The 11,405-nt window shown below is 38.7% G+C and overlaps 2 protein-coding genes across 2 annotated transcripts; both read right to left on the bottom strand.

The window, feature by feature from the left end:
* Positions 1-5,988: 5,988 nt before the first annotated feature.
* LOC141841312 (sigma factor binding protein 2, chloroplastic-like) lies at positions 5,989-6,729 on the bottom strand. The gene is given in 2 exon segments (XM_074729456.1): positions 5,989-6,382; positions 6,385-6,729. Coding segments are annotated over 2 exon segments (360 nt in total). The 5' UTR covers positions 6,556-6,729; the 3' UTR covers positions 5,989-6,193.
* A 2,396-nt stretch (positions 6,730-9,125) lies between these two features.
* Positions 9,126-11,090, bottom strand: LOC141841080 (flavonoid 3',5'-hydroxylase 1-like). The gene is made up of 2 exons (XM_074729205.1): positions 10,197-11,090; positions 9,126-9,763 (listed from the first exon to the last, which is right to left on the bottom strand). Exons 1-2 carry the CDS (start codon positions 11,085-11,087, stop codon positions 9,131-9,133), a joined length of 1,524 nt encoding a protein of 507 aa, XP_074585306.1. The 5' UTR covers positions 11,088-11,090; the 3' UTR covers positions 9,126-9,130.
* Positions 11,091-11,405: the final 315 nt, after the last annotated feature.

Raw genomic sequence — 11,405 nt, 5'->3', positions numbered from 1 at the left:
AATAGTTTTGGTAAAATACTACAATAAAAAGGATAAAATACTTTTTAAAGAAATGGAAAAAAATAACAATAATAAAAATAAAAGATACCCTTTTATCTCCATCAATCCTCAGAACCTTTATTGCTTTCATTTTCTTATGGGAATGATTCCGAAGGTAAACGATTTTGAAGCAATTCAGATAAATTCAAAGGTCAATATTTTTAAAATTATTTTCATTAAAATTCAAACTTTTATTTTCTTATTTACCTTTTAAATATTTTATCATTCCATAGATATGCTTTTCCTTATTTGGTGCCTTCTATATTTCTACTAAAGCAGTCTAAACACTAGCACTAAATTTTTTGAATTGACACATCTAATTTTTAAAATATCCTTCCGGTCTATTTAAGCCCCAAATTAAAATAAAAACTAATTTTAAATCGAATCAAACTAAATTAAATCAAATCGGATTAAGAAAAAAAATAAAAACTTAATTATTTCACCAAGGAGTTTCTTACAAAAGTCATCGAGGATATTAAAAAATTTATTTTTTAAAAAAATTATAACATTAAACACAATAATAATGATCTTCTAAATTTATTCATATTTTTATTTTTGAAATTTTAAAAAATTTTAAACGTACAAAAGAATGTTAATAAGAATTAATAATTTACTTTTATTTATTTTCTTATAGTTAGATATTAAATTTAAAAAATTAAAGTTTTTTCAAATAAGAATATAGATAAATTGAATGGCATAATTTAAAATAATGATAATAAATATTCTATTGCCATTGATGACTTTTATATGAAATTTCTTGATAAAATAATTGTTTTTTTCTGATCCAATTCAATTCAATTTGATTCGGTTTAAATAAAAAAAAATTCATTTTTTAATTTAATTTAGGATTGAAATAAATGGGAAGGATATTTTCGAAATTAGATGTACTCTTTAATAAAATAAAATTGAGGGTGTGGTTTGATAAAATGCCCTGCTAATTCCTTCACTTAATATTCCCTCCGCCACCAACAAGCGAATCCACAAACAAGCAGCAAAACAGAGAGACAATTTGTCTTCGCCCAATCCAACGACGCTCGAATCTCAAACTAAAATCTAAAGTTAAAGACTAAAATATATACAATAATAATAATAATAATAAATAAAACTGCATTGTTGGATTTGTTCCATAAAGTGTCCATCAGATCTTGTGCTAAATAATACTTAATATTGCCCCGTTGATTTTGCTCTGTCTTCTAGTTTTGTGTATAGAAATCGATGGTATCATTAAGTTAGGTCTTGAGCTTTTTTTTTCAATTCATTATTGTGTGTGGTTGTAGCAGGAACCATGCGTAGTGTCATGGGCCCTCAAAAGACAAAAGACAAAGACAAAGACAAAGACGCATCGTATTATTCTCCTGTTTATTGCAGCTTAATTAATTATATCTTTCCCAGAAAAGTAGCATCATATCCAACCACCATCGAAATGAATGATTAATTATAATAAATGGTTGACCAATTAGTTCGATCGTGAAGGAAAGAAAGAATTTCTCTTAATTATCAGCACATATCGAGTGTGGAATATTAGAATATATTTTAGAGATTGTGGCCGGGGGTGATGTTTGATTATTCATTTATTGCAACCTCTATATTCCTTTTTCGTGTCGATCAATCCTTCTCTTTGACGATCTTCTCCTTGGCATATCTTTGCCTTCGTCCCATGCAAGATTCGGAAGTTACTCGCATCGCATAATTCTTTGATCATCTATAGGCTAAGTTATCAGATGCTAAAGGATATGCTCAAGAGCTGGAACAAGCTTAAAGGCTTTGATTCTTATATTAGACGGAGGCAATACTAGGGCTGTACTGGGCTGTAGCCCAGCCCTGTTTTCCGTAATTTTTTTTAGGAGTTTAGGTTTTTTTCGTTGGTTCTTGACCCACGCGAGTGCGGAGTGCACGACAACTTCTCCACGACATGACGGCGACGAGGAACTCTACGGCGTGACGGCGATGACGGCGAGTAATCTCAAATCTCAAGTATTTTTTCCGTTCTTCTCCTCTTTCGATCCAGCTTATTGAGATTTCCCTTCTTAGTTCTTACCGCGTCGGCGCGTTCACCAGTGCGAGCGCCAAGCGTGATCAAATCGCGCGGCCGCTGCCGGCCTGCCGCTGTGATATGTGGAACCTGCCGGCCGGGCCGCTGCCCTGCTCCTGTCGCCTGCCGCTGCGACTGCTGTTGCCACCTACTACTGCCCGCCTACTGCCGTCGCGGCCGCTGCTGTCGCCGCCTGCCGCCGTGATCGCTGTCGGCCTGCTATTGCCGCTAGACCAAGAGACTGCTTTTCAATTTTTCATGACCAGTGAAAATTGAGTGATTAATGATTTATTTCATAATTTGATTAATAATTTTGTGATAATGTGAAACCAGTTTAATATTGAGTGATTTGTTATACCAATATGTAAATTAATTAGTAATTGATTTGTTTGATAATTTATTAAACAAATAGGAGATATGTGTCACATCTTTTTTAATTGAATTTGGTGGAGAATGAAGATGTTGTAAAAAAAATTAATTGAAATTATTATTATTATTTATTATTCATTTGATTTTTTTTTTTCTTATACTCATTCATTTTTATCTCTTGCATTCTAGGTTTAAAATTCTAAACACAACTACGATCTTAGTTGGACATCGAGGTTTTCTTACTTTAAATTATAATCCCAAAAAGTAAGTACTTTTATCTTTTTTACTCATTATTTATAATTTTATTAATTTTTAATATGAGTTGTGATCAATTATTATTTTTCTTTTTATAAATTATATATGTTATTTTTTTTATGTTTTGTAACTTTTAGGATTTTATTTTTGAGTATGTTCATAACTTATATTTCATTTCATCTTCACATATGATTTATTATACTTTTGGATCCATTGATTAACTATTACTTCGCAATAAAATGGAGGATGATTTTTTTTAAAGATTGCTTGACACACTATATTGAACGAGATTTAACTAAGGATATAGATTTAGATTCTATTATAGATGAATTTTATGTTTCAAAATCTCGTAAGGCACAACTTTATTGAATGGTATAGTGTAAATGACTTATTATTATTATTATTATTATATTATTATTATATATTATTATATTATTATAATATATAATTCATTATATTAAGTCAAACCCCTCATAACTCTAATTTCTGTATCCATCCCTGCTTATATATCTTCAAACACTTTGGTAATTAATCTTTTCTTTCTATAAAAGTTTCATTTATTGATCTCTTAATTAGCTAGGTAGAATTTGAATCGTTCTTTTGCTAGCTCCCTTGCTGATACAAGGTTACTGAACAGGAGCTTTGAGTCACCATCTCTGGGAGGAGGTTTGACACCAAGCTGGGACAGTGGGGAGGTTTGCTAGCTAGAGAAGATGAGCAAACTGGAAATCTTCTAAGTTTGATGATCTCGAGCGACACCTGCAGAGTTCTTTATTTTAGTCATCATTTTATAAATAAATAAATAAATAACATACTATTATAAATATAATTTGTTTATTTGCATGTTAATTCTTAGTCGAGTTATCTTGCATCTCATTTAATTTATCATATTATTTTATAATTATTATTACTTCCAATACTTAGATCAATATAATATCATATTATCATTAAATGTATAAGGGATACAAATGACAATTTAATCTTATTGGTGCAATCGATCTCTAGTCAAGATTGATTAGGTTAACTAAGTTCAAGTTAACTCAAATTGAGTTTCGATGTTTGATCAATATGTTAGTTAGTCGAGTAAAACGTCAAACATATTAAAATTAATCTGATACTTCATAGTTGATCAATACGTTAATTTGATTGAGTAAAAGTTAAGTAAGTTAAGATTGTCTGGATACTTGATAAAGAAGTGGAAAGTCCAAGTGAATCACAGTTGACTGAACACTTGGTGATCAGAAGTTCAATTGGAAGTTGACACGAGATGCAAAGTCCAAGTGGATCGTGGTTGATCACACACTCCAACAAGGAGTTAGCAAGTGAGAAGTCCAAGTAAATCATAGGTGATTGAACACTTGGTGATCAGAAGTCCAACATGAAATTGACATAAAAAGAAAGTCTAAGTGAATTATGGTTGATCAAACACTTAGCGATCGGAAGTTCAATAGAAAGTTAGCATGAGATGTGTGAAGTCTCGGCATATCAAGGCTGATAGGATATCAGGTAACAAGGAAGTCTCGGCAGATCAAGATTGATCGAATGGTAGACGACGAGAAAGTCTCGACAGATCAAGGTAGATCAGATGTTAGGCAACGAGAAAGTCCTAGCATATCAAGGTTAATCGAATGTAAGACAATATGAAGTCTCGACAGATCAAAGTTGACCAGATGCCGAGCAAAAAATATTCTGGTAGGTTGATGTCAACCGACACTAGACAAGACGAGAAATTGATTTTGTAAGACTAAAACAGGAGTATTAGTCGATTGATGTGGTATATCGATCGACAAACGGATGCAAAACTTCAAAAATATGATTTTTATAGCATTGCTACAGTATTATTACAGTGGCTGTGAAATGTATTTTTCTACAGTGTTTTGTCGCAATAACAATCGATTGATAGGTTCAATCAGTCGACTAATAGGCATTGTAGTAGCGTACAAAAGCTTCAAAATTCGATTGGAAACTTAACTGGTGTCATCAGTCGATTAATGGATTTGATCAATCACCTATCATATGGTAAATTTTCATATGTTAATGAATTTATTTGTTGTTATTTAGTTATATTATAGGGAAAGTTAACTTGTTTATTTGACTTTCTAAATTATTTAAATATAATTTCGATTTCAAAATTAGAGAATAATTAATTTACTGAAAAGAAATTTGAGCATTCTATGTGAATTCATGATCGTCATATATTGTCAAATGAGTAGAGGAAAAGAATAATAGAAAAATATTGCTAAAAAAGGTTAGTGAAACAATTGTTCATTTATGTTTCAAAATGAAAATGAAAAGTGAGAATGACTTCTCACCTAAAATGGATAGTGCAAGAAAAAATGACCTAAATAGTTCGAGATTGACACATAAGAAGTATCAAAGAATAATTTAATCAAAATGGAGTCTAATATGTTTTTTAATAATTTATTTATTACATTTACAAGTTATTGTCTGAGTAGCTAATTAACAAAAGGAAATTGTTCAGAATTATTTTATCTTAAAAATGTTATTTTTAAAATAAATAAAAATTTTATTAGTCAGCAATTAATTCTAGAGAGTCTCTTATATGCCTTATAAGTATAAGAATGTAACTTTTTAACAAATTAACAAAGAGAATTATGTGTCTCTTTTTATTTATTTTTATATGGTATCTAAATTAATAAATTTTTTCCCTTTTCACCAAGCTAGGACTATATCATATGTGACTTAATTTTAAGTCATGTACATATGTTTGCTAGAATGTAGTGATGATCGTTGACGACATCTTTCTCTCCAAGTCATAAAAATATTTGAAAATTAATTTTTAATTCATTTACAAACATGTGATTTACATTTCACCAAAATATTTAGACAACATTTTAGTAGTTTAGTAAATAAACTCAATATTGGACACCTCCGATCCTAAAGAATTATTCAAACTTACTCCATTAAGTTAAATTTATTATCCCTAAAATAAAATAATTATTAGGACAAATAAGTTCTTTTATCAGTTAGGAGCTAGGTAATTAATATTGTTGATCAAACGTCCCTATTTGCCTATAAATAATTATATAACCTTTGCTAGCATTTCACAAATTGATTGATTAAGGCAATATTTATTTCTCTAAGTTTTTTCTATTCTACATTTATTTTCTTATATTTGAAATTATAACAAAGAAGCTTGCATTTATTAATGTCTTTTGCCTTGCAAAATCACAATACATAGCATATGACGTACCTTTTTTTGTTGTCAGAAATTTGTAAAATGTGCATGGCCTTATTTATAGAAATTTACTATGAATATTAAAAAATGGAAATCTCAGCAACTATGAAATAATATATATAGTGGAAACATAATTAAACAATATCCTGTACACATGACAAATTAAACACTATCAGAACCTCGATCGCGGGAGATCTCATATATATATATTAGATAGATTTGATCACCAAATCTATAGATTCTGTTATCTATATATAGTATATATATATCCAAGCTCTCCCGCTTGATTCTGTGACAATTCACTGGATGCAATACGGCGGCGGCGCCATCGACGTAGACGACGACGACGACAAGAATTCGCAGAAGCCCTCCATGAGCATCTGCGCGTCGAAGCCCTCGTCGAACACTTCGCTCGGAGCCACCAAACTGTTGCACGGCTCCACCGACGTCGTCGACTCGGTGCTGTTGGGCGACAGCGACGACGCGATTTGGCGTCGGGGTCGGAATCCCGGCCGGTGAGCTTCTGCACGAGGCCGCGGAAGGCGGCGGCGCTGGTGGTGAACCTCATGGGGTTGGAGATGTACACCACCTTGACGGGCTTCTTCTTAGCAATCGACCCCGCGAGGCACTGGCGATGGCGGCCAATAACCATCTTCTCCATGCCGATCGATCAGACGCAAAAATGGTTAATGGAGAGGAGAGGGGAGGGAGCTGGGAGCTTTATAGGGGTTGAGGCTGGGCCGTGGTCGCCGGAGCACTGGCTACTTCCTGGAAAGCAACGGGATTGGGAAGGAGGGAGGGAGGAAGGAAGGAGGTAGCTTTAGAGGCCCAGCAATGAATGTCAATGGTGGTTGCTGTGTGGCCTTCTTCCCGGAAGATAAGATGGACAGAGAGGGTTGGGCCCACGGTGACGTAGTCCTGAAAAAAAGGCAAGGCATGAATACGGATGAAAATTTGTCTCTCTCTTATGATCTATCTATGGCCCCACTACATTTAAAGCCGCCCTACTCCTCCCTTTCCGAAAAATAAAATAGTATCTGGGAATAGGTTAAAAATATTTTTATAACTTTATCAAGATTTAATCTTTATTTATTATAATAATAGAGGTTTGCTACGCTGCACGACAAATTCGTACGCGATCCGTGTGTGACTCCCTGACTCATTGCCGTTGTTGCCACCTTCGCCGCACCGTCCGACCATTGCTTCGGCCGCGATCGACGTGCCACTTGCTAGTGCTTCGTCCGGCGTCAGATTTCGGCCGGATAGTGGTCGAAATCCGGCATAATTTATCCGAAAACACCACCCCCCACTGTGCGCCACTGTCGACGGCGATCGGGCTAGATTCCGGTCGAATTGCGACGGAGACCGACTGAGGAAGGACCGGCGTCGGACGTCGGTCCTTCCCGGTCTCCGACCGTGATTCGGTCGGAATCCGGCCTGATCGCCGTCGACAGTGGCGTGCGCCGTTTCCGGCCAAATCACAGTCGGATTCTGGCCAAATCGCGACCGAGGAAGGACCAGCATCGCATATCGGTCCTTCCTCGGTCGGTCTCCGACCGCGATTTGGTCGGAATCCGACCGTGATTTGGCTAAAACGACGCGCGCGCACTGCTGATCCTGTTTTGCTGAATTCCATCGGATTCCGACTATTATCCGATCGGAATTCGATGTCAGACGAAGCACCAGTGAGTGGCGCATCGATTGCGCCCGAGGCGGAGGGCGGCGGTGGCCGAACGGTGCGGCGATGACGACGACAACGATAGTGGATCACGGGTGTCGCACACGGATCACAGACTCCTCGTCGTGCAACATAACATTCCTCTGTAATAATATATGTCTTGTAATGATAACTTTTTTATAAAAATAAAATTCATCACTTTAACGTCCTACCCAATAAATTTCACGACTATTATAATAGTCAACTCAATTCTAGTTGAAAGAGATGATATTTACTAAAAGAGATGATATTTACCTTCTCACTTAGCCGCCAAGTAGCCACGGCACTAGCAAAGTTTAATGGCAGAAAGAGACATAACTGTTCGGATGCATAGGAAGCACCATGCATACCGTGGTGGAAACGCATCTCAGCAGTGTGAATGCGTGATGAATTACATTGATGCAACTGCTACTGTTTGTTCTTGGTTGAATTCATCTGTGTGTGTTTGTTTCTCTCTCTAGAATAAGTTTAATTATTGAGGATACAAATTATGTAGCTAGTTTGGATGGTGCTGAGAGGATCTACGCATCGGGGCACAAAATCCACCATTGAAAAAAATAAAAAATCTAGAAGTAGCTGACAAAGTCAAGGAGTGTCGAAAGAGACAAGGAAAGTGTAAGTATTTTCCACACTTTGTCAAGAGAAGAGAGACTGTCCCTTTCAGTTCCAGGTTTCCAACGAATCTCTCTCAATCCCAGTGTAGTGTGAACGCGGAATCCAAGTCTCTCAGCAGTCACAGAATCTAAGCTCGATCCTGCGTGCGTCGTCAGCCTGGAAAGAAAATAATCTGTTATTTATTTATTTCAGATTAAAGTTGTAGATTTTTGCCCCGGGTGTTGCAGCGGTATCAATAGACTATTTAAATATTTATTTATTTTTTTATAAAATGAAAATTTTAAGATATTTTTCTCGTGTTTTTAAATTTATTCAATAGGTGAATTAAATAGAAAGCAATCCATATGCGTCTGGGATTAATTGAGTCCAAATTCAAATATTTTTATTTTATTACATATAAAATAAATTTGTAGATTTCTAATCAGTCGAGTTAGTCAAACCTCGTGATGTCTGTATTTTCCGTATGCATCGATCCTTAAAATACTTCAATTTGCAACGTAGAAGACTGGAAGTCAAGGCAATAGTTTGTTTTTTTTGAAAGAAGGATCGAGAAGATAATTTAATGGCTTCAAAAAAATTAAATTATCTTTAGAATTGACATAAAATCATTAATATTTTTTTTTAAAAAAATTAACCATTATATTATATATTTAAACCTTATCATGTCAGTCTTAGGTTTGTCTTCATCAATTCAAGCCGCAGGAAATGTTTCATATTTCTTTTTTTGATCTTTCGTTTCTTTTCTTTGCAGTATACAATTGAGTGTTTCATCTTAATCATGCAGGGAAAAATATATTCATATCTATATCAATCCTAAAATACAAATTTATACTGCTAAACTCAAATTGATCTTTATTATCATACATATATTTCTGCATATATATATATATATACACAAAGTACATCAGGCGGCGTCGTAGGCCGTCGGAGACAACCGTGGAGTCAACAATGCCTTGAGCGGCACCAGCTTGGGCGTCGTCAGTCCGTGCTTCTCCTCCATGTCGAGCTTCTCCCCCTCCGGCAGCCTCCAATCAAATGCGTGGACCAGCACGCCGAGCATGTACTGCAGCAGCAACATGGCCGCTGCCTTGCCTGTGCAAACCCTCCGGCCTGCGCCGAACGGGATTAACTCGAAGTCGCTCCCCAGCGGGTCGTACTTGGCTGCCCGCTGGCCCATGAACCTGTCCGGGTCGAACCGGAGCGGGTCGGGCCACACCCGAGGGTCGCGGCCGATGGCCCAGATGTTGACGAGGAGACGGGTGTTGGCGGGGACATGGAAGCCGTTGACCTCGCAGGGCTCGTAGGAGAAGTGGGGGAGGGCGAGCGGCGTGGGCGGGTGCAGGCGCAGCGCCTCCTTGCAGATGGCGTGAAGAAAGGGGAGGTTGGGGAGGTCGGACTCCCGCAGCAGGCGACCGTGGCCGATGGCGGCGTCGGCCTCCTCCTGCGCGCGCTTCAGGATGGACGGGTTCTTCAGCATCTCGGCGATCGCCCATTCGACGACGATGGCCGTGGTGTCGCTGCCGGCCACGAACAAGTCCTGCAGTATTTCAAGTGGTATCTATTTAGATAATTTCACCAATAAAGGGAAACAAAAATGTATTTAGACCATTACTAGCTCCCCTGAGTGAATTAATGGTTAAGAGTGAAATAATATTAGTTTTAAAATATTGAGAGTATTTTGATAATAAAAAATTATTTTTTATTAAAAAAATAAACTGAGTCACTGAGAGTCACACTGCAGTTACGAGGAGCTAATAATTCTATACTAGATTATATTTCAATCTTTCTCGCTGTTGATGGATATCCTTGTTTTATTATACCTCAATTAATTTGATCTGTTTTATCTTACAGAGTGAAAAATTGACTCATATTAAATCAAGAATAATTGTGAAAAATTGCTATCGAACTGGAAAAGTCAAACTGTATTAAAAATTAAAACAGAGGGAGAGAGAATGATTATTTCAACTTACGATGATGAGCGACCTGATGTTTGCATCTGTGAGGGCCTCGCCGTCCTTGGTGCCGTTCATGATCTTGTCGAGGAAGTCTGGCCGCCCCTCGCGCTCCCGTTCCTCCTTCCTCGCCTCGTGCTCCGCCAGTAACTTCGTTAGTATCTCGTCGAACGCCACCCGCGCCCGCTTCAGCTTTCCCTGTATTCCCTGCAGGTCCATCCACGCTATCCACGGGAAGAAATCTCCCAAGTTGAACTGCCCCCCGCCGGTGGTCACCGCCAGTACCAACTCCTTGAACCGGTTCGACTCCTCGCCCCGCGAGTCGAACACTCGTTTGCTCATCACGACCACGCCGATAACGTTGGCCAGCGCGCACACCAGCACGTCCGGAAGCGCCACGGGACCAGCCTGGGCGCACAGGGACCGAACCATGAGGGCGATCTCGCGGTGGCGGACATGGCCCCATTCAGCGATGGCCTTGCTTCCGAGGAAGTGGAGAGTGCAGGCGCGACGGAGGAGCTTCCAAGTGGGCGTGTAGTCGGCCATGATGAGGTTCTGGCGGTTGTAGCTGATGTCTCGGACGCTGATGCTGTCGGGGCGGTTGGCAAACTGAAGGTCGAGGGCCTTGAGGAAACTGCCTGCGGCGGCGGAGTCCGAAGCAACGACGCAGCCGTGGGAGCCCAAGCGGAGGAACATAACAGGACCGTGCTTGGCGGAAAGGCGGGCGAGGTTGACGTGCGCGTGAGCACCGATCAGGTGGAGGGCACCGAGGATGGGGACACCTCGGGGGCCAGGCGGCAAGGGGAGGCGCAACGATCGTCTCCTGAAGCTGAAAAGGAGGTGGAGAGCAAGGAAGAGAGCGGTGGCAGCAGCCGCCGCGGCGGCCGAAAAGTAAGGATGGATGTCCATGTCGCAGTACATAGCGCAGCTGTTACTGCCTTCCTGGTAGCTCTTTGGTCCTTATATATCCGCCGCGGGGGCCTACAGACACGCGTGGCAATGAGTTATTGGTGTACCAAAGAATATGTGCGGGCGTAATATATCTGCCTTACAAGTCGCATTGACATCACACGTGCTTGCTGACATTTAAAAGGTTGACTTTTCATTGGATACTATGCTAAGTCAAACCTGTTGCTAGAAAAAGGGTGCACGCGACTCTCGGGGTTAATTGCGTGCCGAGGAAAAGTCACACTAGTGGAGTGATCGCGAGGTGGGGAAACAGACCGT

This window comes from Curcuma longa, chromosome 11 (genome assembly GCF_044706935.1).
Source record: "Curcuma longa cultivar G26 ecotype Majalengka, Jawa Barat chromosome 11, ITB_CL_G26_1.1, whole genome shotgun sequence".
Taxonomy (NCBI): domain Eukaryota; kingdom Viridiplantae; phylum Streptophyta; class Magnoliopsida; order Zingiberales; family Zingiberaceae; genus Curcuma; species Curcuma longa.
This window is presented reverse-complemented; position numbering and strand designations above follow the sequence as displayed.